General features: G+C 41.8%; 1 protein-coding gene across 1 annotated transcript in view; it reads left to right on the top strand.

The window, feature by feature from the left end:
- VWC2 (von Willebrand factor C domain containing 2) overlaps window positions 1–23,981 on the top strand; it is a 131,478-nt gene extending 107,497 nt beyond the window's left edge. Inside the window, exon 3 of the mRNA XM_040260238.1 lies at window positions 23,467–23,981. Within this exon, the coding sequence (XP_040116172.1) occupies window positions 23,467–23,618 (152 nt within the window). The 3' untranslated portion in view covers window positions 23,619–23,981. The remainder of the gene's footprint in view (window positions 1–23,466) is intronic.
- The last annotated feature ends 3,437 nt before the right edge of the window (window positions 23,982–27,418 follow it).

Here is a 27,418-nt window from a genome sequence, read left to right as displayed (position 1 = left end):
GTATAAGTTAGAGGTCCCGTTTTATCCATTTGCATGTGTAAATCCAGTTTTTCCAGTATCATTTTTGAAGAGAATATCCTCTCTTCATTGTATATTCTTGAGCCTCTTAGAAAGAGTAGTTGAGTTTATTGTGTGGGTTTATTTCTGGGCAACTTCATCTGTTCTGTTGGCCTATATATCATTCTTTAATGCCAATACCATTATGCTTGTATTACTATATCTTTGTAATATAATTTGAAATCAGGTAACCTGCCTCCAGCTTTGTTGTATATATAGCAATACATTAATACTGTCATTTTCTCAGGCGATGTTCATTTGTATCCACTCACATATTTATGATTTTGCTGCTCTTTTGGGTGTCTGCCAATCTGAGTTCCTTCTGGGAAAGTAATTGTCTTGCTTGAAGATTGCCCATTAGTAAGGTCCTGGTAGTCATGAGGTTCCTCAGTACATGTTCGTTTGAAACCCACCCAAATGTGAAACCTCTAAAAGTCTCCCGGAATTCATGTAAAGAATTTTTAAATGTTTGCTCAATGTGTCCTCTAGTTTAACTGTCATTTCTCTCAAAACTCTCAATATACTTTTTCATTGTTTTCAATCATTTAGTTCCCAACATTCATTCAGCTTTACATTCAGGCTGCTCTTTGAGGCTTTTCTCTGGTTGCTGTTAAGATTTTGTATTTGATTTTTTTCTGCATGTTTGTTTTTGTTTTTTTTTTCTGAGCATTTTTATAAAATGCTATTCCAAGCTGTTTACTAATTTATTAGAAATTTTTACTCTTTGTTTTATAGGAGTTCTTTGATCAGTGACATAATGTCTTTCCTAAGTTTTGGAAGTTTTCTGCTATAATCTTTTCTTTGTAATTGGAGGATAATTGCTTTAAAATGTTGTGTTGGTTTCTGCCATACAACGTGAGTCAACCATAGGTATACATATGTTCCATCCCTCTAGATCCCCCCACAAACACTTTAGGTTGTCACAGAACATCAGGTTGAGCTCTCTGTGCTATACAGCAAACTCCTATTAGCTATCTATTTTACATATGGTAATGTGTAATGCTGAAGAAGCTGAAGTTCTATAAAGATCTACAAGACCTTCTAGAACTAATACCCCCAAAAGATGTCCTTTTCATTATAGGGGACTGGAATGCAAAAGTAAGAAGTCAAGAAATACCTGGGGTAACAGGCAAATATGGCCTTGGTGTACAGAATGAAGCAGGGCAAAGGCTAATAGAGTTTTGTCAAAAGAACGCACTGGTCATAGCAAACACCCTATTCCAACAACACAAGAAAAGACGCTACACACGGATGGACCTCACCAGATGGTCAACACCGAAATCAGATTGATTATATTCTTTGCAGCCAAAGATGGAGAAGTTCTATACAGTCAGCAAAAACAAGACTGGGAGCTGACTGTGGCTCAGATCAAGAACGCCTTATTGCCAAATTCAGACTTAAATTGAAGAAAGTGGGGAAAACCACTAGACCATTCAGGTACAACCTAAATCAAATCCATTACGATTATACAGTGGAAGTGAGAAATAGATTCAAGGGATTAGATCTGATAGACAGACTGCCTGAAGAACTGTGGAATGAGGTTTGTGACATTGTACAGGAGGCAGTGGTCAAGACCATTCCCCAGGAAAAGAAATGCAAAAAGGCAAAATGGTGTCTGAGGAGGCCTTAATAATAGCTGTGAAAAGAAGAGAAGTGAAAAGCAAAGGAGAAAGGAAAGATATACGCATCTGAATGCAGAGTTCCAAAGAACAGCAAGAAGAGATAAGAAAGCCTTCCTCAGTGATCAGTGTAAAGAAATAGAGGAAAACAATAGAATGGGAAAGTCTAGAGATCTCTTCAATAAAATTAGAAATACCAAGGGGCCATTTCATGCAAAGATGGGCATAGTAAAGGACAGAAATGGTATGGACCTAACAGATGCAGAAGATATTAAGAAGAGGTGGCAAGAATACACAGAACTATACAAAAAAGATCTTCACAACCTAGGTAATCATGATGGTACAATCACCAACCTAGAGCCAGACATCCTGGAATGTGAAGTCAAGTGGACCTTAGGAAGCATCACTACGAACAAAGCTAGTGGAGGTGATAGACTTCCAGTTGAGCTATTTCAAATCCTAAAAGACGATGCTGTGAAAGTGCTGCACTCAATATGCCAGAAAATTTGGAAAGCTCACCAGTGGTAACAGGACTGGAAAAGGTCAGTTTTCATTCCAATCCCAAAGAAAGGCAATGCCAAAGAATGCTCAAACACCACACAATTACACTCATCTCATATGCTAGTAAAGTAATGCTCAAAATTCTCCAAGCCAGGCTTCAACAGTATGTGAACCATGAACTTCCAGATGTTCAAGCTGGATTTAGAAAAGGCAGAGGAACCAGAGATCAAATTTCCAACATCTGCTGGATCATCAAACAAGCAAGGAAATTCCAGAAAAACATCTACTTCAGCTTTATGACTATGCCAAAGCCTTTGACTGTGTGGACCACAACAAACTCTGGAAAATTCTGAAAGAGATGTGAATACCAGACCACTTGACCTGCCTCTTGAGAAATCTGTACACAGGTCAGGAAGGAACAGTTAGAACTGGACGTGGAGCAACAGACTGGTTCCAAATGGGAAAAGGAGTACGTCAAGGCTGTATATTGTCACCCTGCTTATTTAACTTCTATGCAGAGTACATCATGAGAAACACTGGGCTGTATGAAGCACAAGCTGGAATGAAGATTGCCGGGAAAAATATCAGTAACCTCAGATATGCAGATGACACCACCCTTATAGCAGAAAGTGAAGAGGAACTAGAAAGCCTCTTGATGAAAATGAAAGAGGAGAGTGAACAAGCTGGCTTAAAACTCAATATTCAGAAAACTAAGATCATGGCATCTGGTCCCATTACTTTATGGCAAATAGATGGGGAAGCAGTGGAAACAGTGACAGACTTTATTTTGGGGGGCTCTAAAATCACTGCAGATGGTGACTGCATCCATGAAACTAAAAGACACTTGTTCCTTGTAAGAAAAGTTATGAGCAACCTAGACAGCGTGTTAAAAAGCAGAGACATTATTTTGCCAATAAAGGTGTGTCTAGTCAAGGCTATGGTTTTTCCAGTAGTCATGTATGGATGTGAGAGTTGAACCATAAACAAAGCTGAGCACCAAAGAATTGATGTTTTTGAACTGTGGTGTTGGAGAAGACTCTTGAGAGTCCCTTGGACTGCAAGGAGATCCAGCCAGTCCATCCTACAGAAAATCAGTCCTGAATATTTGTTGGAAGGACTAATGTTGAAGCTGAAACTCCAGTACTTTGGCCACCTGATGCTGATAGCTGACTCATTTGAAAAGACCCTGATGCTGGGAAATATTGAAGGCAGGAGGAGAAGGGGGCAACAGAGGATGAGATTTTTGGATGGCATCACTGAGTCAATGGACATGAGTTTGAGTAGGCTCCAGGAGTTGGCAATGGATGAGGAGGCCTGGCGTGTTGCAGTCCATGGGGTCCCAAACAGTTGTACATGACTGAGCGACTGAACTGAACTGGACTGAATGTGTATGTTTCAGTGCTACGCTCTTTTTTTTTTTTTTAACTCAATTCCTCCCACCGTTTCCCTGACCCACTGTGCACAAAGTCTGTTCTCTGTGTCTGCCTATGTCTCTATGCCATAATCTTTTAAACAATTGCTTATGCATATTTTTCTCCTTGACTGCTGGCATTTTAATTTTTCATCGGTTAGACCAGGACTCAGCAGTGTAGCTGGCTGACTGAATTTGGCCCTTTGCCTGTCTCTGTAAATGAAGTTTGTTGGAACACGGCTGTACTTACCCAAATTCCTGTGTTGTGCTCGGCTGCTTTCATCTGGCAGTGGCAGAGCTGAGTTTGCTGGAGACTGTTTAGTTCACATGCAAAGAACACTTGCTCTTTGTGGCCGTTTAAGAAAGGGTCTGTGGACCCCTGGTTTAATGTGTTCTTCTCTCGAGTCCCTTTGTGTCTGTCACATGCTCCCCATAGGTTTTCATCTTTCGTCTACTCATGATTCATTCTGCATATTTTCTTCTGAACTGTCTTCCAGCTCATTTACTGTGTCTTCAGATATGCTTACTCTGTGTTATTTTCTCCCATTGCCACGGTGATATCAAATACTACTTTTCATAGTGCTAGGATTTCCATTTGATTCTTTCTTTATAGTTTCTAGTCTCTGCCAAAATTCTCAATTTTTGTCCTTTCCCTTCTTTAGTATAATGAGCAAATTGCATTCAAATTCTGTGTCACTTTTATAATGCATAAACAATTGAAAAGTATAACATTAATCAAAAGTGTCTGCATAGTGAGCCGGGATGTAGAACCAGGGGGATTATTTATAAGATTCAAATTATTGTGACTTCCTTGGACATTTAACTTTGTGACTGTATTCTTCATGTGCTGATATGGATGATCAGTCTCCTTTATGATTGACATTTTGTATGTGTGTTGGGGGCGCTATACTAATATATTGAGTTTACATTCATCCCTTTCTGGTCTTGGAGAATTTCTATCTCAGGACATGGAGAGACAGAAGTACAGTTACCTAAGTATAGCCAATTCTGTTCTGTAAACACTGTAACATTATCTGGGACTAGAGATAGAAAAGTAGATGGGATTTTCTGTCTCCATACAGGTTCAACTGCAGTCTTGTATAAAACACAATAATAGTAACCTTATACTTTTACTTAATATTACCTTAAACTTGAGTATAAAAAAAATTCTGTGTCAGGTCATTCCAATATCTGAAGCAATTATGTTTCTATTCTATGTGTTTTCTTCTTGTTGACTGATCTCCTTATGTGTTTATTCATTTTTATTATCTGCTACATACTCTCGGCAACATTGCAGAAATCATTCGAGACTAAAGATGATGTTGGGTTTCTGTTTGCACGTTCCAGCTTGCTCTACTGTGATCAAGCTGACCAAGGAGCGCTTCTGTCCCACGAGGGCCCAGCTCCTCCTATTTCACTTTTACTTCCCAGGGGCAGCAATTCAAAGATGGTGGCCTGACTCAAAGATGGTGGCCTGACTCAAAGACGGTGGCCTTTGCAAGCAGCTCCGCCCCAGCCCCAGTGGGCAGGCCCTGAGCCACAGTATTTGTGACATAAAATGTCTCCTTCCTGGTGTACAGTGTATCTTTCTCTTTGGTTCTTGTGTCACTTCTTTCAACAGTTATTTTTTTCAGTAAGCTTTTGCTATCTGTGTTAATATTATTTCTTAGAATCTTTCGGTGTGATCACTGTTGTCAATGGAATTGTTTTCTTACTTCCTTTTACAAAAGGAGAGTTATTTGGTTTTCTGTGTATCTCATCTTAACCAGCAGCAGGATGTTAGACTCCTTGGTGGTTTCCCAGCATTTGTTGAGTGATTTCATTCTTTGTCCCTTTTCATTTTCTACAGCCTTCATGTATAAATAAAACAGTTATGAGAGGGGACATGCTTTTCTAGTCCTTGTTTTTTGCTTTTTTTTCAGTCCTTGATTTTAACTGAAATGATTTTAGTATCTCATCATTTAAGAAGATGATTCTAATTAGATTTTTTGGTAAAATAGTTTTTTTTTTTAATGTAAGAACTTTTCTGCTTTTGCAATATTTTACTAAGTATATCTGCTAAATTTTATCAAATTATCTTATGATAAAATGTATATGTATTAATATAAAACATATTAATAAATTTTCTAATTTTATCCATACTTGCATTTCTCAGTACATCATTATTGTCTTTATCAGGCTTCCGTAGTAAAGTTTTCCTGACTTCCTGGGAGGTAGTCTTCAGTTTTTCCTAGAACAGGACAATTTAAATAGCCCTGGGGTTAAAGGTTACTTTAAAATCAACTGTTAGTTTACCTGGCCTTGGTATCTTTTTTGAATAGCAGTCTTTTAATCCATCTTTTCTATGGTAATTGATCCATTCAAATGTTTCACCCTTTCTTGGTTCCGTTTCAATTGTCTGGGGGCCTTGGTCTTGCTGGAAGTATTCATTTGTGACCCTGGTTCTTCTGGGCCAAGGGAGCCAGTTTTGTTTCACTTGCATGCAGATGTCCTCAGGCTTTAGAAGCTACTGGTTCAAGAAGCGAAGATGCATGAGCCTGAGGAGACGAGAATAGCTTTGGCCCCAGCTCTCCAAGTCTTTTTACTAGTTCACAGCTTTGGAGTGTTGCCCACCTAGCAACTCCACTTTATCTGACAATGCAGCTTGCCCAACTTGAGAAATTAATAAGATCAGGGGAGAAATTGTTTGGGGGGTAAGAGAAAACCTGGAATAACAGTGAACTATTTGTTTAAAAAAATAAAAGCTCATTAGACCAAACCTCTATCCCACCTCTACCCTTGGGCAAGATGTCCATTTGTCTTCTGTCATGACTTTAGCTGTTTGGGTTGTCTTGGAAATAATTAGGAGACTCAAGATAGGTGTTACTAGACCCACAAAATGTGTGCCATAGTTTTATTGCAGAGGAAGAAAGTTTCCTTAAGTTCTTCTGGCTGGTCTAAGAGTTAAACAGACATGAGACAGATTAACAGGAAAAAATAAACTAAGTATAATAACCTGTATACATGGGAGAGACCCAGGAAGGCTGAGTCACTCACTGCTGCTGCTAAGTCACTTCAGTCATGTCCAACTCTGTGCAATAGACGGCACTCAATAGACGGCAGCCTACCAGGCTCCCCCATCCCTGGGATTCTCCAGGCAAGAACACTGGATGGGTTGCCATTTCCTTCTCCAATGCATGAAAGTGAAAAGTGAAAGTGAAGTCGCTCAGTCGTGTCCAACTCTTAGCGACCCCATGGACTGCAGCTCACCAGGCTCCTCCATCCATGGGATTTTCCAGGCAAGAGCACTGGAATGGGCTGCCAGTGCCTTCTCCAGAGTCACACACCAAAATGGTCAAATCCCTCACCTTAAATACCATCTTCAAGTAAAGGCAGAAGAGGATGTTGGGGGTAGTGATTTAGGACTTCATAGTGGAGGAAGGCAATTCACATGAAGAGGGAAAAGAAAACGAGTGAGTGCTCAGTCGTGTCTGACTCTCTGCATCCCCATGGACTGTAGCCCACCAGGCTCCTCTGTCCATGGGTTCTCCAGGCAAGAATACTGGAGTGGGTTGCCATGCCCTCCTCCAGGGGATCTTCCCAACCCAGGGAGCAAATCTGTGTCTAGGTGCACCTCCTACCTTATAGGTGGAATCTTTACCACTGAGCCCCTGGGGAAGCCTGGTGAAAGAAAATGCTGATAAACAAATGTCTGCTGGGTCAGTGCAACACAGTGAACTCTGATGTCTGGGCCCTGCCCATTCACCCCACTCCACCCCTCACCCCAGTTCTTTGCAGACTCATCCTTCCCTGGTGATGCTCTGATCCAGTCCCTTTATCTCAATTCTTTAGGCAGCTAAAGAGGAAGTAAAAATAAACTCTTCTGAGTCTTCTGTTTCTTCAAAATAATCAGCCTAAATTAACCCTCATGCCAAAGAAACACATTTAGGGGGGACAAATTGTTTTTCCTAACAGTTTGTTTTTTAGTTTTTAAAATATTTATTTATATAGTTTCACTAGACAGAGTTGCAACATGTGGGATCTGGTTCCCCAACGAGGGATTCAGCCCTGGGCCCTTGCATGGGAAGCCAGGAGTCTTAGCCACTGGATCATGAGGGAAGTCCCCCAGCAATTTCCTTCAGACATTCTTACTGTTTCCATCCAGAATGCTTTGCTTGTGTCCATGAAACATGCCACCATGATACTGCTCTAGGATGTATCATTTCCCCTAAATGTCTTTCATTCAGTTAGATTTCTATTAGCACAACCATAAATAAGCTATGAAGGGAAGTTTCTCTTTCTTTAATGATGACTGAAATTATTTTGACATAATAATAATTTTAACTGAAACAATTATAAATTTATTGTTGTACTATTAGAGCTCTATATCCAGAGTTGAATTTATAGATATATTTAGAAATGAAGAACAAATACTAAAATTACTAAAATAAAAGTTTATTATTTGGTATAATCTCCAATTAAGTTTTTCTGTTCCTTGTTGAAATTTATCCTGAAAATAAATTTATTTTCACATCATCTTATGGACCCTAGAGAAAAAGAAAACAGCCCCTAGATCAACATTGAAGTACCACCTGCCTGCTTAACTGCTGCTCGCAGATTTTTTTTTTCTGTTTTAGAAATTAATTAACATGGAGAATGATGGTATATGAATATTTAAGAGTAGACTTACATGTGCCAAAAAAAATTGAACTGGTGATGCAATCAATATTTGTTCTATTTTTTTATTAATGGAATAGAAAACAAAACTAATGGGAGGTAATTTGTCCCTTCCAAGGAAATTGTGCAAACTTTACAAAGAGAAATAGGAGGACAGATCCCTGGAATGTTCTCTCTGTTCTGCAGAGCCTGGCTCCCTCCCCCACCCCCATGCTCCTGCCCCCCTTGCATTAACCATTTACATGTATATGATGGCAGTAAAACACAAGTTAAAAAGGAGTATGCTGCTACTGCTGCTGCTAAGTCACTTCAGTCGTGTCCGACTCTGTGTGACCCCACAGACAGCAGCCCACCAGGCTCCCCCATCCCTGGGATTCTCCAGGCAAGAACGCTGGAGGGGGTTGCCATTTCCTTCTACAATGCATGAAAAAGAAAAGTGAAATGGAAGTCGCTCAGTCATGTTCAACTCTTCATGACATGCTACTATTTCATGTCTTTAACCATCCGCTGTTTTCATTTTTGTGTTCTCTTCCAGTCTTTTCCCCCATCAGTCAGTTCAGTTCAGTTCAGTTGCTCAGTCATGTCCGACTCTTTGTGACCCCATGGCAGCACACCAGGCCTCCCTGTCCATCACCATCTCCCAGAGTTCACTCAAACTCACATCCTTCAAGCCGGTGATGCCATCCAGCCATCTTATCCTCTGTCGTCTCCCATAGGTCCCCATAATTTAGGGTGTCAATATGATAGTTTGTGTACAACTATGCAAGGTTTGTAGGGGAAGTGAGGAGGGAGGGATAGGTAGATGGGGAAGGAGAGACAGGCAAGGTTTAGGAACCAAGCCCTTCTGTCCAGTTTCCTGAAAGCTTGTAGTGTCCCCACCTCCAGACTGCAGTTGAAGAGACTAATGTGGGTCTCTTAAAGCCCTGAGATCAGAATAGTCTCATTCCAGAAGCACAAGCAAAAAATTATTAAAAGGAATCAGATTCTTTAATTTCTTAAAGGAAATTGAGATGATTTATAAGCTTCGTCTACATCTCTTTTTTGTCTGCATTTTCCTGCCCCTCATCTGCCCTGAAGCAGCAGTCCATGCCCACTCTGTCCTCTCAACATGTCTGAAAATGTGTTCTGTCCCTGCTCTCTGCCTACCCCACCACCAACCTGGTTACCTGGATTTTGTCTTCTTCATTGTGCTGATCCAGACCCTCTGAGATAGACACCAAGACAGGATTAGACAGACAGGGGATTTTCAAAAAGAATCATCTTTGAGGAAATGAAGAGGGAGGCCCTGGAGCTGTCTGACCCTGAGGAGAGAGGGAAAAATGGAGGTGAGCTCATCTGAACCGACAAGCAGAAACCCGGTCTAGGGAGACTTCTCCCAGATCAGTGACTGGACATGAAAGCAAGGCCCTGCCATGGAGAAGCAGTTCAGGCTGATGGACATGTGGCCAGGTGCCCTGTGGATCCAAAAACAGAAACTCACATGCGAAAGTAAATGTACCAAATAAAATAAAATAAATGTACTAAACAAAACAGGAAAAAAAATGGAATAGAGGTCATTTGAGTTTTCAAAATAAATGAAAAGAATGACCTATCTATGAAATTAGATTTAAAATAGGGAGATTAGAAACCCATTAGAAAATTGAAATCTTATTTGCTAATGTTTAAAAATTGCAGTGGCGAACACATAGGATTGAAGTGAGCTAGCTCAGAGGTGTGGACAGGCAAACGGTGTAAAGATGGAAAGGCCCATGATGACAGGAGAGTCAGGAAGAGCATCAGAACAGTGAACTCATGAGCACAAATTAACCCCAGAAAGGTTCCTATTGAAGAGACGTTTGAGTTTGTTCCTGGAAATGGCTCCCCGAGCATCAGTGGAAAGCACTGAAGAGAGTCCAGTATGTCAACAGAAACTAGTTAATGTTTGAATTTCTAGAATTGTGAAAGAAAAGAGTCCAACAACTGTTAAGCAGAAGGGAATTAGAACTTCGGAATTTGTAACATTCTCAGTGTATCCGTATTTCAAAAAATGAGAAAGCTGGTTCTAAAGAGAAGACTAAAGATGCAGCTGAAACCACTTGATAAAGTGATCCTGGTGACTCTTGGACTTAATCGGCCACCCCAGTGAAAGCCAGGAATAGAGACAGGTTATATCAGCAGGAACATGGCCAGTTTGAACTAAAGGGACAGAGAGAAAAGAGCAGAATGAAGGAAGAGATTCTACACAAGAAACCCTCAAGCTAGTCAGCTGTGAACGTGTACTAGTCCTCAAGGAATTCACTGTCTTAAATATTTCCGTTTCTATACAAGGCTAAAAATAAATCAAGCAAAGTTTCCAACAGAGAGAGGAAAACAGAAAGTCTAAAAATAACATAGAATTTAGTAGCTTATAAAACAAATAGAAAGATAGTGAATTAGAAAATTTTTAAAAAATAGAAATGATAAAACAAAAGAACTATCTCTGTGACCAAAAAATAAAATTATAACTGGTAACATGTCAAATTAAAAAAAGATGAAAAACATTAAATTGATAAAATTAGGACTTGCCAGTACCTCAGTGGTAAAGAATCTGCCTGCAATGCAGAAGATACAGGAGACCACGGTTCAACCCCTGGGTCGGGAATATCCCATGGAGCAAAGTACAGCAACCCACTCCAGTATTCTTGCCTGGAGAATCCCATGGACGGAGGACCCTGGCGGGCTACCATCCTCAGGGTCGCAAAGAGTCTGACACAACTGAGCACACACGCAATCATGCACACACACAGTTTGATAAAATTAGGGAATGTAGCTTCCCTGGTGGCTCAGACGGTAAAGCGTCTGCCTGCAATGCGGGAGACCTGGGTTCAATTCCTGGGTCGGGAAGAGCCCCTGGAGAAGGAAATGGCAATCCACTCCAGCACTCTTGCCTGGAAAATCCCATGGACAGAGAAGCCTGATAGGCTACAGTCCATGGGGTCGCAAAGAGTCGGACACGACTGAGAGACTTCACTTTTCAAGGAGGATATAATAGTTGTAAGGGCTGAATTTAAAGTTATAGGAGAATACTTTGTACAACTGTAACTTTTATTAAACTCTCAATGAAGTGGAATATGTCTGGGTTTACTGAAAATGTCTCATAATTTCCTGTTTTGTGTGCCATAAGATTTGTCTTTCCATAGAATTGACTAGAATTATCAAATGTCATGTTAATGGCATGGTTCTCTGACTTGAACTACCTGGGTTTTGTGCCCACATGGTCGGTCACATCTGTCTCCAAGTCTGCGGCTCCATCCTGAGTCACATGTTTGTAGCTCCAGGGTGGACGTGGTGACCATATAAATGGTGCTTCTGTTTCCTGGGTCTTCTTTCCTTCTCCTTTTGTATCTGAGAGCCACTTGCTAAACGTTTTCCAGACTATCACTAGATCTCCTTTCAGCTTTTCTCTGCTTAGGTTGAATCCTGGCTCATGGGACACAGAGACAGTACTTGGTTTCCTTTTCCTTACTTGTTCATAGTAACTTAGTGTTGATCCATGTGGTTAGCTCTGTGGCTGTTGTTTAGCTGCTCAGTGGTTTCCTAAATCCAGTTCTCTTTCAGATATCAATTTATGTGTAAAACAGGGTGAGAAAAACTCTGGTTCCAATATATTTTATGCCATTATGAGTATAGATTTTTTTTTCTAATTCATAACATTATTACTGATTGCACAGCTTACCATTCAAAATCAACGAGATTCTCTAGGCCTTTGGAGAAGCCCAATATGGTGATGGTGGGGGTCCACCCAATCCAGGAACCACCTTGGGGCTGGCTAAGAATCCCATCATGCCTGGATGGATGGGCTGCATGGACCAGCTGACTCTACTGCTGTCCTCTTGTGTAACTGCAAGACCAGGTGTTCACAGGACAGGCATCTTTTGTGGCTGCTGGCGCGTCCCAGGGGGCTGTCCTTGCATTTTTGATCTCATCACATTCACTTCACAGGTATTGCCAGGAGCCCAGTCTTCTAGATCAATGATACCCTTTTCTGCTCTGCCTCATCTTTTTAGCAAACCCTCTACTGAATTCTTAATTAGTTATTGCATCTTACAGTTTCAACTTTTTCAGTGTAGGCAGTTCTCAGTGAAATCTCCAACTTTTCTTCTATTTTTCTGGATCATGTTAATCTATTACTTAGAAAAACCTTCTGTAATAGTCACCTGGTCTCTCATTTCCTATTTTGTGTCTCTTGGCTTGGGGTTATTTCTTGGCTTACCTGGCTATTTTTAATTAAACGACAGATACTGTGAAAGGGGCATTGTACAGGCTCTGCATGGAGCCTCTGGGCTGACAGAAAACAGGAGGGCACAGTGATCTGGCTGAGGATGGATGTGAGGCTTTGTTCAGGCATGTCTTCCCCACTGCTCCCCCTCCCCCTCCTAGGGCACAGCCTTTCTGAAGTCTTGGTTGAAAACCCCTGCTGTTTGTCAGGACCCCTCCACTCTCCCTCCTGAGCACTGCAGTCCTGGTGGGTCTCTGCAATCTCCAGCCACCCAGCCACTGCTTTCTGCTTGGGTTCTGCTTGTCTTGCCTGGCACATTGCAGCTCTGCAGTCTGTAAATGCCTGTAAGGAAAATTCCTCAATTCTCTCTCAGATTCCAGCTGTCCTGGCAGCTCCAATGCTAAATGCCATCTCCCAGCTCAGTCAGAAGGCTGCCACCTTGAGCTCCGTTTTCAGCAGATATGCATCTCTGCTCCAGATCCTGCAAACACCCTGAGCACTGGGGCTGTGAGTGTGGAGTTTAGTTCAGTGAACCTGCCTTTTCTCTGACGGCTAGACCTCCAAGTCCTTTGCTGTCTGATATCGTCAAACCATTTTTTTTTAAATCCATGTATATTTTATCCAAACCTTAGAGTTGATCTCAGTGGGAGAGTTTTTCATACACTCTATCGTGGTGTGAATGGAAAATGTTGCTGCAAAGCAAAGGATACTGCAGCCATCAAGCCATCATCACGTTACAGCTGCCCCTAAGGCGAGGCTTTAGGGCACTTGGGATGGAGACAAACAGGCTGCCCGCCTGCTGGCAAGCCCTCAGCCACTGCCGCTCCCCCACCTTGGTGCATCCTGACGAGACTCAGGATGAGAGAGCACAGGATACTGGCCCCAGATAGCTGAGGTGCAGATCAAAGGGATGACTTCAGCGAGCCCAGACTCTTGCACCTTTCCCTTGGTAGAAAAGCACTGAATTCCTTAACCTGGGATATCCAGTTTTCTTTAATTAATAGTAATCTTTTGATGCTCCAACTCCCTGGTCTTGTTTATAAAATTCCTGTATATCCTGCCCCACCATCCGTTACCTCTTCTGAGCCTCACAGTTATCTGAGAGGCTGTGTCCCGGGCTGAAGTCCTCAGTGTTGTCTACCAAACACAACATAATTCTCAACTTTTAGGTTGTGCTTTTTTTTTTCCATTCAATACTGACTATTCCCAAATGAGTAAGAAGAAGATGATAAGGAGCCCTTATCATCTAGGATAGTGTTGACTGAAAAAGTACATGCAGCCTAAAAGTTGAGCTGTTTTACCCATTGGGAGCTTTTAGGACTTTAAGCCCAGGAGACAGCATCTCAAGTGACCCTGAGAGAACTGTTCTGAGGAGGCACAGGGAGGAGCAAGGTTATATAGAAGTTTTGCAGCAAAGGACAGGTAGTGTGAACATCAAAAGATTATTGTAAATTAAAGAAAATGAGATATCCCAAGTTAAGGAATTCAGCACTTTTCTATCTATGGGAAGATGCAAGAGTCTGAGCTCACTGAAATCAATCCTTTGTATGCAGCCCAGCTATCTGGGGCCAGTATCCTGTGTTTCCACATCCTGAGTTTCCTCAGGGCTCACCATAGGGAATGGCTGCAGTCTGATGGCTGGTATTCCTTCCTTCCCGAGCTTCCTGAGGGCTCACCAGCTCAGTGTGTGGTGGCTGGAATTCCTGATGACTGTGACATCTTTGTGATTCCATCCTGATATGACAGGAAATATTCCATTTCTTGTTTGTTTACTCTCCGTTTTTTCCACAACAGATGCCTGAGTATTAACTGCAAGGTGGAAAAATTGAGGTGAAGAATGTTCACACTACAAATATTAGATTCTGGAGATCTTTTGTTCAGACTCCCTCAACACGCAGATGGGAAAGTTGAAACTTAGAGAAATCAAGAGATTTGAATTCAGGTTGCACATCTGACTTTCTTTTGCAAAACATTGATCTTTCTCTGCAAAGTTTCTGGTGTAATCTAATATGCCAGCTGGCCCTCCGAGTTCAGAATCCTACATGTGAATGATGACCACAGGGTACATATACATTTGCCACTGCGAAAGGCCTTCTAAGGCTTACTGAATTCAGATAGAATATTTAGAGGCTATGTTAATTGTTTTCATTTATTTCCAATTTACACCATCTCTTCCAATATAGTTTTAGTGGTCACTGTGGAAAGCTGATGAGGGAGGCTTGAGCTCCTGGGACTCACTATCCACTCTTGGGGTACAGGCAGGACCCAAAGGGATGCCCATGAGCATCCCCAGATTCCATCTAGGCCGCCAGCCTGCAGCCACCTCCTGGTTTCCTCTCCTGTGATGGCTCTGAGTCCCCAGGTCCTGGGACCTCCTCCTTCAAGGGACCAGTTGACTGGCTGAGGTCCCAGATTCTGACAGCATTTTCTGCCTTCTCCTGCTTCCCTCTGATCCCACACACAAGGTGCAAACATTCACCTACTTGAGGAAACACAGGTGCTGTGGCCAGGCTGTTTAAATGATTCATCATCTTACTCTGGTAGTTAGGCCCACTTTTATTCAATACGATGCGAGACAGCAAAAGAGACACAGATGTAAAGAACAGACTTTTGGACTCTGTGAGAGAGGGAGAGGGTGGGATGATTTGGGAGAATGGCATTGAAACATGTATAATATCATGTAAGAAACGAATCACCAATCTAGGTTCGATACAGGATACAGGATGCTTGGGGCTGGTACACTGGGATGACCCGGAGAGATGATATGTGGAGGGTGGTGGGAGGGGGGTTCAGGGTTGGGAACTTATGTATACCTGTGGCGGATTCATGTCAATGTATGGCAAAACCAATACAGTATTGTAAAGTAAAAAAATAAAAAATAAAATCCCTCAGCCACTAAAAAAAAATAATAATAAAAAATGTAAAAAAAAAAATATGATGGCACATCATCAAGTTTAGCCTTCAAAACAGAAGCCTCAGTAGCATCACAAAGAGTGGAAGAAATGGCATGCCAGGAAATAGTCCTTTTCCAAGTACCAGTAATATATCTGTGGACCAAAAAATGTCACCTGCCATTCCAGTAAAGAGTAAATTTGGGGCCACCAAGGCATCGGCCACTGTAGCTGCCCCCTCACCCCGACATGAACCCTCTGGGTGGATTCAGGATGGAGAAAATCAGGACGATGGCCCTAGATAGCTAAGATGCACATCAAAGGGATGCTTTCAATGAGCCCAGACTCTTGCATCTTCCCATACACATAAAAGTGCTAAAATCACTAACTTGTGATGTTTTGATTTTGTGATTAGCATAATCTTTTGATGTTCAACTACTTTTTCAGCAAAAATTCCCATGTGTCCTGGCTCCTCCTTTATCTCTTTGGAACAGACCCTTGGAGTTCACTGAGAGGCTGCTTCCCAGGCTACAGTCCTTAAAAACGTGCCAAATGAAACATAATTGCAACTTTAAGACTGTGTATTTTTTTAGTTGACATATCTAAAGTCACCTGAAACATATACAAGGTCAGCTGCCCTGGTTTCTCTTCTTCAGTGTTCAGTCTCCGAGGAGGAGGAAGAGCCCCCAGGTACCCATTTGGGCCCTTCTTCATTAACATCCTGTCTTCCTGTGACTGACCAGTCCTTGTAAAATCTACACCATGTTGGCAGCTTACCCATCAATATAGCCACAGGAATTTTGTTTTCCTTGTGTCAATTTATTATTTTATTCTAAAACTGTCACTAAGGTATATCTGTCCTGAGCTCTGGCTCTGTGTAGGTGCAGTGTTGGACCCTGGGATGCAACTCCAAGTGATCATGGCTCTGGCTCCCAGGAGCTGCCCATCGGGGGCCAAGGGGAGTACCGGGAGCAGGGGGCATGGCGACAGGCAAGAGACACAGGAGCAGCCGGGAAGAATGCTTAATTACAGGTGTCAGCCATCCAGGCTGGGCTTGAAATTCACGAGTCTCAGCCTAGTTTACTGTTAGTTCAGTGAATGCACCTATCTTGGACTGGGTTGTACTAATGTTTACTGAAAAAAAAATGCACAACCTAGAAGCTGAGAATGATGTTTTATTTGATGGACAAAACTGAGGACTTAAGCTCAGGAATCAGCCTCTCAGGGCAATCTGAGGGACTGCTCTGAGGAGGTAAGGAAGGAACCAGGATATATAGGAACTTTTGCAACAGAGACAAGGTGGTCAGAACATCAAAAGATCACTGTTAATTAAGGAAAACCAGACATCTCAAGTTAAGGAATTTAGCACTTTTCTGTTTGTGGGAAGATGCAGGGTCTGGGCTCACTGAAGTCATTCCTTTGATCCACACCTTAGCTACCTGGGGCCAGTCCTGGGCTTTCTCAACCTGAGTCTCCTCTGGGTCCACCTTGGGGGGTGGGGTGGGGTGGCAGCAGTGGATGAGGGCTGGACGGTGGGCTTCCTGCCTCCATGCTGTGCTCCCCCAGGACTCACATCTGGTGGCTGTAATGTGGTGGCTTGATGGCTGCAGCATCCTTTGTGTAATGATATGGCAGCCACACCTTTCTACTCACATTGGTAATTAGGACAAAGCTGGGGACTCAACACAGACTCCCTTTCGGGAGATTTGATTTGGGCCCATAATAGGGGGAGAGACCTCCTTGTCTTCCAGCCCCTCCACTGGCACCTCGGGGCCTGGGCTGGGCCTGACATTAACTGTTCTGACACTGTGTGTCAGTCACAGTGAAGGGGTGCCCATATGAATGGGGTCCAGGTGATATGAACAACAGCCACCCCCCACCATGACCCCCCTGCTCTGAAGTCAGAAGGACACAGAAAAGCTCAGCTCAGCAATGCTCATCAGCTGCCTACTTGCACAACTGTTCTTCAGCAAGAAAACATTATATGATGTGTCCATTCTGAAATCAGCCATTTTTAGCCTCAGGGTCCTTGAATAATGGCCAGGCCAGATCAACAGAATTTAATGTATCAGTAATTAGTTATGAGTCATGTGACTTGGACTAATGGTCTAAATCTCATTTCCATATTTATAAAACTCTGCATGCTTCATATTTCTTCTAAAGTACCATACAAATAAGAAAGTTAGATATCATAGTTATATTAGTTAGTCAAGATTAAAATCTACTTTTCTCTATTCCCTACTTTCTAATGAAGGTTTATTTGACACTGAATAACTGGTGACCAGAATCTGCTTTTGTATGTCATGGTTCTCTTCAGTGACTTATATTTTAGTTCATCAAATTCTCATATGTGGTATTTTTTCTCAAGTCTCTTAGTGGTTCTTGGGCTATAGGTCTGTAATATTAAAGTAAGTGTTCCATGAAAATGAAAAGACAACAACTACACAGCAAAACTTATGAGACCACAGCTACAGTAGATTTGAAAGGGAAATTTATGGAAGTAAAACTTACACTTGAAAAGAGAAAAATTCTCAAATTGATAATATAATCCACCAACTCAAGAAACTAGAAAAAGAAAAGTAAACTAACTAAAAGTAATAGAAAGAATAAAATAGTAAAGAGAAGCACTAAAAGATAGCAAAACCGAACACCAGTTTTTAAAATTAATGAAATAAAAAGCTGGTTTTCCAAGATCAATGAAACTGATAAACACCTAGCAAGACATAGGTAAAAAAATACAGAAGATGTGAACTACTAAGATTAGGAATAAAACAGGAGATGTTATAGATCTCATAGAAATTAAAAGGATTATAAAGGAGTATGAGAGTTGGACTGTGAAGAAAGCTGAGCACCGAAGAATTGATGCTTTTGAACTGTGGTGTTGGAGAAGACTCTTGAGAGTCCCTTGGACTGCAAGGAGATCCAACCAGTCCATTCTTAAGGAGATCAACCCTGGGATTTCTTTGGAAGGAATGATGCTAAAGCTGAAACTCCAGTACTTTGGCCACCTCCGGCAAAGAGTTGACTCATTGGAAAAGACTCTGATGCTGGGAGGGATTGGGGGCAGGAGGAGAAGGGGACGACAGAGGATGAGATGGCTGGATGGCATCACGGACTCGATGGACGTGAATCTGAGTGAACTCCGGGAGTTGGTGATGGACAGGGAGGCGTGGCGTGCTGCGATTCATGCGGTCGCAGAGTCGGACATAACTGAGCGACTGAACTGAACTGAACTGAACAACAGTTCTGCACACATGCATTTAACAGTTTAGAAGTTATGAACCAACTCCTTGAAAAATATGAGCTACCTCAACTTACTCAACATGATACAGATAATCTGTATGAAGGGTGATTCCCTGGTGGCTCAGATGGTAAAGAATCTGCCTGCAACACAGGAGATCCAGATTCAGTCTCTGGGGTGGGAAGATCCCCTGGAGAAGGGAATGGCTACCCACTCCAGTATTCTTGCCTGGAGAATTCCATGGACAGAGGGGCCTGGTGGGCTACAGTCCATGGGGTTGCAAAGAGCAACACTACTGAGCAACTAATTTTTTAATCTGTGTAAAAGCTATTAAAGAATTTGAATTCATAATTTTAAAACTGCCCTCAAAACTCCAGGTCCTACTGTTTTCACTGGAGAAAAATACCAAACATTTAAAGAATTAATATCACTTCTATCATGCCTTCCAGCAATAGAAGAGGAGGAAATAATTCCCATCTCATTCTATGAAGTCAGTATTATCCTGATACCAAAACTCAACAAAAACAATATTTTTTAAAAGTACAAATCAGTATCTTTAATGAATATGTGCTAACACAATGTCTCAACAAAATATCAGCAAGTCAAATGCAACAATATATAAAATGAATTTTATGCTATGACCATGTGGGATTGTTTTCTCCAGGAATGCAAAGTGGGCTCAAAAATCTATCTATAGGATTTCCAGTCACCTTTTCTTCCTAAACACAAGTAAGAAGCTCAACAAACTGAAACATCAGTAACATTTTTTAGATCCATCAGAAAAGTAAGATCACAAAGCAAACTGAATCCCCCTAAAATTGCAGACATATAGAGACAGATATAATGTCACAACTCAGCAGAGCAGAGACCTCCATAGGAATCAGCGCCCGGTAGGGAAACATAACTTGTACTTGATGAAAACCTAACCTGGGTTTTCTACTCTGAGTTTAAGGTGATGAAATAGCTCTGTCCTGGTTCTGGTGGTGGTCACATGGAGCTACACCTGTGATAAATGACACAGACATGTACACACCCACTGTACCCATCAGTTCCTTTGGTGTATGTGTGTGAGTACATCTATCTATACATATATGGGGATCCCCGCATAGCTCAGTCAGTAAAGAATCTGCCTGCAGTGCAGGAGACCTGGATTCCAACTTCTGGTCGGGAAGTTCCCTGGAGAAGGAAATGGAAACCCACTCCAGTATTCTTCCCCAGGAAATCCCATGGACAGAGGAGTCTGGCCAGGTACAGAACAAGAGTCGGACAAGACTTAGTGACTAAAGCAACACCATATATGCATACATATATATATATATATAACATATATTTTATATAGACTTATATAGAGATATATACAGAATATAAATATCTATATAAATCTATATATATATCTCTCTATATAAATCTATCTATGTATAAATCTATATATATCTATATAAATCTGAGCCACCAGGGAGGCCCATAAAATATTATGTAAACCTATATAAAATATATGCATATACAAATTATATATAGAATTATATATACAATAAATTATATATATTTATATATATAATTTATTTTGTAAATATATATATAATTTATATATATATATAAATTATATATGTATAATTTATTTTGTAAATTCTTCAGGGGTCAACATTTATACAGCCTAAACTGGCGTGCTGCGATTCATGGGGTCACAAAGAGTCGGACATGACTGAGCAACTGAACTGAACTGAACTGAACTGAACTCTGTGTCACTGATACAACCACACAGAGACAAGAAAAAGAGTTGTGACTTTTGAACGAAATGCACAAAGTTGGAACACAAATCCCTCTCCCCTTCTGTCAATCTTGCCATGTTGGACAAAACCATCCCCTTGTGGTATGCATACCAACACAGATGGTTCTACAAGGTGTTGAGAAGGGGCTATAGGACATAATCCACATGAAACAATGGTCAAAAATGTAAGAATTATGTCATAATAAAATTTTACCAGGAATTATAACTCTTTTTTAATTGCAGGCCTGGGAGATAAACCTCTGATGATCCAGATGCTTGTAGCACTTTGCCCCAAATTTTATCCAGAGCTGATCTCAGTGAGGCTGAGAATCGGGGTTTCTTCTTACTATTCATCAATCAACAATAGGGAGATGATGTTATAAGTATTTTGAAAGCTTATAGAGCAAAGACTTTCTTACATGAAACAGTGTGAGCTGCTACATTCCCCTTCTCGGATCATGTGTTTAAATTACTTTTTTTTGGCCTCACCATTGGACTTACAGGATCTCAGTTCTCTGACCAGGGATTGAACTCAGGCCCACGGCAGTGAACGGGCCAGCTCTTAACCGCTGGACTGCCAGGGAATTCCCCTAATTTTCCTTTTTGAAAACTTGGTGTTTATGTGGGATTTTGCTTTTCCTCATGAGTACAGATTTTACTAGGAGGCTATCGTTGGTTTCTTGTGAGCCTGGCTCTACCATATCTCTTCCTTGCCTGAAACAAATGATAACAAACACACTCCACATTTAAGCATTTCCTATACACAAAGGGGTGAGGGGCAGTCTCCAAGTCCCCACTGACCACGTGTGTTGGGGGACACAGGGCCGCTGCCTCACATGAGCTCTGTGTACAGATGTGGAGTGACCTCCCCCCAAGACAAATTAGAAGTGAAAAATCCAAATACATAGTTAGGAGCATATTATCTTTTGTGAAAGAAAGATGAATAATTTGTTTACTCTTTAAGAAGAAAAGTTACACTAGGGGGTAAATTAGAACTAGTTAAAGTGGTTACTGCAGTGGCTGGGGTGGCAGGTGGCAGAGGAGGAAGGAAGATTGGAGGGGAGGATACAGTGAAACAGATGAACCTCACTCCACACATCGCTGTCTCTAGAACTACAGAGAGAGAAGACTGAGTGACTTGTGAATAAAATACATTGACTGTAAGAACTATACAAATTTTTTCTTTACTAGAAATAACACTTATGGTGTCATTTTAAAACATTTATGTAACTGTGTAAGAGAGAAAATAGATGGATATGTTAATTGTTGTTATTATCATTATTATTTTGACCATGTGGCATGTGAGATCTTAGTTCTCTGACAAGGGATTGAACCAGCGTTCCCCTGTAGTGGAAGCGGGGAGTCTTAACAACTGGACTGCCAGGAAAGTGCCAATATGTTTATGGTTTAATAAAGAGTCTCAGTGCAAGAGAAGGTAGATAATTTAAAATCTAAGAACAATTAAGCAAAGAGTTAATGGGATCACTCAAATAAATATGTTAAATTTGAACTGTTTCATTGTAAGAGAAAAGATATACATATATAAAATTTAAGAAGAAAGGATTTTGAATTCTAATAACTAAACTCACAATTTAAAACTTCTCTGTGTGTGTGTGTTCCTTCCTACCTCTGCCCACTGAGAGGGGCTGGGAGCAATGTCACCGCAGTAGTATCAGGCACTTGCAATAATCAGGTCTCGGATCCTCAAAATTCCTTTCTACCAAAGGACTCCAGGCCCCTCAAAGAAGAGGCTGATTCTAGAGGAGCTGAGGTGAGCTGAAACATGTTGTTGGTGTAGACATGGAGGAGGCTGAGAGCAGCTGACGGAGTTAGTCAAAGGACCTGGGAGCAGAGCAGCCTGACGTTCTGGCCTCTCTCACCAGCTGAATTTGGGATAATTGAATATAAAGACTGCAGTGGTTGCAAATCATTGACAAAGAAAGATCCAGAGTCATACAGTGACTGCAGCCACTGAAGCATGCGCACTCTGCTTAGAATTATTCTGACTAGAATTATAAAAAGGCCAGTTTTTATCCTGGAGTTTTAGTGAAGTAATTTATCTTTTTTAATTTTGTAAATTTTTTTGATGACTTGAAAAGTGTCACTGAATGTGCTTTGGTGTGAGGACATTGTCAGAGACTTTAGAAGCAAAGGAAGGAAGAATGAGCATGAGATCCCTGGGCTGAAATTCAGGGTCAGCACATCTCTTCAGGCTGCAGTGAGGACCTAAGTCTTCATTTTAGAAGGTTTGGAGTCTGCACAGTTGTTCCCCTCTGAGTTGGGGGTGTGAACCGTAACATACAAACCATTTGCTCCACTGGAAATAATTCACACTGGAAATCTCCCTGATACCCATCTCTTTGTGTCCTGGATTTTACATGGAGTAAAATGCACGTTGCACCTCTGGTGGTAGAGAAGCTTGTACGGGGTGTGGATTGAGAATTGGAGGGTCCTCGGTTCTCAAGAAAGACTGCTGACAATGGACCCTTAGTCCCGGCTAAGCTGGTGCTTCTCAAAATGTGGTCCCAGACCAGCATCAGCATCACCCAGAACTTGTTATCCAAGCAGGTTCCATGGCCGCAGCCCAAACGTGTGAGTCAGAAGTCCTGGGGATGGGGCGAGCAGTAAGGGTTTCTAGAGTCATCCGGGTGGCTGTTCCATCCACTGGCTTTTGAAACCTGCTCTGAGAGATGTGGTGGTAACACTGAGTTTAGCTCAGTTTGAGCAATATGCTTCTTTCTGCTATCTCTCCTGATAAGCCTGGTTCTCTGAAAGTCCCAATTAATCAGGTTTTTCTGTGATGACTTGGAATTAATTCAATCAAGCGATTGCAGATTTGGCCCCAGAACAGAATAGTCTGTCGATGAAAATCACAGGATTGTCGCTCATAAAACTTTTCAACAACATGGCTTGCATTTCAGGAAAAAAGTGGGAGCAGTTCCTAGGCTGAAATGGTAACTTTTTCACCGTCCTTCTTGAAAGAGAGTAGAGAAAACCTGTAGGGGAGAGCAAAGTCACCAGTTAAATCTGTGGTATACTTCTGCACACATGTCATACATCAGTACAGCCTGTTTCTTCTTTTCAGGCCCAAACTGCTTTGCGGAGACTGCTGTCATCCCCGCCGGGAGAGAGGTGAAGACGGACGAGTGCACCATCTGTCACTGCACCTACGAGGAGGGGACCTGGCGGATCGAGCGCCAGGCCATGTGCACCAGACACGAGTGCAGACAGATGTAGGCCGGGCCGCTCGCGCCTCGGCGTCTGCTAGAACCCTGCCCCAGCCCGGACCTTCTGGGCGACTCGGAGGCGCCAGCCAAATGCATAAGACTTTCGATGAGGCATCGTGAAAAACTGTGGGTCCTTTTGCTTTTCTGGGTCACAAAGACTGCAAGAGAAAAAACTGGACATATTTCAAAACATCCACAAGAACTTTGGGCAAAAAAAAAAAAATTCCGTCTCTAAATAAATGTGCTATTTTCACAGTAAGTACACTGAAGTCCACTATTATATATGAAATGTATTTCTATAATCCCTCTATTAGAGAGCTTCTATACATGTTTTCTATAGATACAGATTAAAAATGCTGTGTTGTCAACTGTCCGAGCTGTGTACCTGCGTTTCTTTTTCAGTGCTGATTCCATTTGCAGTTATTTGCAGTTGCTGATTCTCCTTCGAATCTTGAGAATATTGCACCCATGAATGGATCATGAGATAAGAGAATGGATTTTTCCTGAGATTATTTGCAGTTGCTGATTCTCCTTCGAATCTTGAGAATATTGCACCCATGAATGGATCATGAGATAAGAGAATGGATTTTTCCTGAGATCCTGTCCAAATTCTTTTTAACTTTTTATTTTACACTGGAGTATAGCTGATTAACAATGTTGGGATAGTTTCAGGTGGGATCCTGTCCAAATTCTGTTTCATTATAGAGATGGATATAGTGTTGATCCTTACATGAAAGTGAAAGTGAAGTCGCTCAGTTGTGTCTGACTCTTTGCGACCCTATGGATTGTAGCCACGGAATTTTCCAGGCAAGAGTACTGGAGTGGGTTGCTATTTCCTTCTCCAGGGGATTTTCCTGCCCCAGGGATCAAACCCGGGTCTCCCGCATTGCAGGCAGAGGCTTTACCTCTGAGCCACCAGGGTAAAGGATCCGGTCTAATTCACACAAATATTAGTACTTCCTTCTTGTAACTTTCTGCTTTTATTATCTCCATGCTTAGTCATTTGGGAGATGCAGCTACAAAGGTAACTAATACACCATTTTTCTGTTCATTCAAAGCTCCCACACCGTGGGCCATGGGTAGCTGCACACAAATATGTCATTTCACGTAGTTTACTTCTTCATCTAAGCATGACTTTACATAAGGCCATAAACTGAGGAACACAATAGGCTGGGCAATTTGCATTATTGGTGCCTCATGCTGAAGAAAGCAAATAGGGGACCCTTGTTTCGTGGAGGAACAGTAAGGGAAACTGAACCCCCGAACCAGTCTATGCCTTCTGTCTACATGCAGGATGGACAACCCAGCGAAGTCCACAAACTCGTGGGTCTCTTGGGACCGATCCTTTCTCCTCCACGATTGGCACAGTCTAGTCCTGTGAAAGCCCCGTGTTCATCACTCTGCAAGAGCCAAGTGAGAAAGCAGTTCTGCTGAATATACTAAAATAGCACTGAAGGTCACAGGCAATGTTCCTGGAGTTACGTGTCCTTCCAAATTGACTCCGTTTCTCTTCATGTGGATAAAAGAAGCCACTGCCAGTCCCCGCCGATCTGATCAGTGTGTGTTACAGAATACTTCTGCCCTTATCAATTACATCAACTTTTGGCACATTGATGAAAAAGGTAGCCAGAGATTAACCGGTTTATGGAGAAAAGGCAGAATTATGGTCACTCTTTGACATCTTTAAAGCTTTTTGTCTCATACATTTATTCCAAAATTTAAATTAAGCATCCATTAAGTACAAATTAATTGTGACCACAAAAAAGGAATAAATCATGGTTTCCTGCCTTAATGGACTTTTGGCCTCTGGTGTAACATGAATAAGAAATGACTGTGTGCTGTGCTGGGAGCTGTGCTAGAGGTCAGCAGAGGCAGTCGGAGAGGCTTCATTCCATACAAAGAAATCATCCAGCCATAAAGTATGGATAATAGTCAAGCAAATTTGATACTTCTGTCATCACTAAAAAATTGACCCATGTGGACCTTAGTAAACTGCAAAGCCACTGCTAACTGAATCCTCTGGAAATTTACAAATGCTTATATTTCATCTTTATCTTGGGCCTGATGGGTTCTGCACACTGCTTTTCATGAAAATCCTCAGGGGAAGTGCCACCTAGACGATCTCAGGTATGATCAGCTTTCCAAACTTTAATTTTTGGCGTTAAAAGCTATTAGACATCAGCCATCTCTCCATCATCCCAGGGAAACATTTTATGGGACAAGGTTATACAAAGGTATGATTCTGCCAACAAACAGCCCAACCCCCTGGGGAAGTAGGGTTGCTGCAACACACAGGAAGCCCCTCTGCTCCCCAGGGGACGCGTTGCCACTAGAGACCCCACCTAGGCGGCCCAGAGTCCCCCCACTTCCCTTGGTGAAGTCATCTTTCCCCAGGGAGCAGTGAGCTCAGTGAGAACTTCAGGTAACCTGCTGACGTGCTGCAGAGAGAGAGTGAACCTGATGTCATCCTGGGACACCGTCTAAAGTCGTGTGGCCCACCCTGGTCCCAGGAGTGTTTCTCAGAGTCAGAGTCCTGGGGCAGTCATCTCAATAAGCTAAGCCCCTTCCTCTTTCCACATAAGGATGATGTATCACCAAACACAGGGCAGGACATGGATTAATGACAAAGAACAGACTCAATACAGGGTGTTACTACGTGCACTATTGTCTAAGAGAAACGTGTGATTCTCAGGTTCTTTATTTCATAGTGTTGATTTAGACTTTCACATCCATAAAACATGTCGGGGGGAGATTTGGTTTCCACCTTTCTTCTCCATAGAACACTTTGCTGAGATTTCCAACGATGAAACTGCTCTATTCAATAAATGTAATGACCTCAAAACCTGCATTATAAATAGGGGACAGATTAAAGTTACTGATTCCAGGTTAAAGTTACTGATTCCAAAATATGATGGTATTGACATAGCACTGAGGAAGGAGCCTCAAAATTCAAGAGCAGAAGTGGTGTGTGCCAAGTCGCTTCAGTCATATGACTCTTTGTGACCCCATGGATGGTAGCCCGCCAGGCTCCTCTGTCCATGGGATTCTCCAGGCAAGAATATTGGAGTGGGTTGCTGTTCACTCCTCCAGGGGATCTTCCTGACCCAGGGATGGAACCCATGTCTCTTATGTCTCCTGCATTGGCAGGTGGGTTCTTTACCACTGTGCCACCTGGGAAGCCCACAGAAGTGGTGGGAGAACTACAATTCTTAAAATTCAAATAGGTCTGCTCCATGAATACGTAATAAATATTGTTGAATGACTGATTCAAGTGAAAAAAAAGGAACTCATGCTTACCAATGTATTATGTTAATTCATTTCAAATTATTCAAACTACATATCTGAAAACATGAAAGTACCTGTGTAACAGTAGAATGATTCTGGAACTTTCTAATCTGACCTTTTAGATTTTCAAGTCAGAGTCATTCTTTCGGTTATAGGCTCTTTCTTTGTTGGACGGATCCATAAGTACTTGTACATTACACAAAAGCCCTGGGGAGTTACCAAAGCTCTTATTTCACTATTGCATACAACAGACATTAGCTGTACCCTTAGCGATGTGCCAAGCCTGGAGGTGAGCATGTGCTTGCCTTCAGGTTTATATGCTTTGAAACTCATTTGCATTTGATTATTTTCTTTTTAATCTTGTCATACCTTCCATGCCTTCATCTCTGGTGTGCAGGAAAACATATTAAAGGACAAATTCTCAACATTAAAAAATGTTTGCCATCATGAATGTTTAATAAACTCTTTTCTTCACTCCCCCGATGTTGTGTTATATATCTATAGTGTTAAAAAAGAAATCTAAAA

Source organism: Oryx dammah, unplaced genomic scaffold, assembly GCF_014754425.2.
Source record: "Oryx dammah isolate SB20612 unplaced genomic scaffold, SCBI_Odam_1.1 HiC_scaffold_18, whole genome shotgun sequence".
NCBI lineage: Eukaryota > Metazoa > Chordata > Mammalia > Artiodactyla > Bovidae > Oryx > Oryx dammah.
The sequence above is the reverse complement of the archived record's forward strand: the minus strand, read 5'-3'. Positions and strand labels throughout refer to the sequence as shown.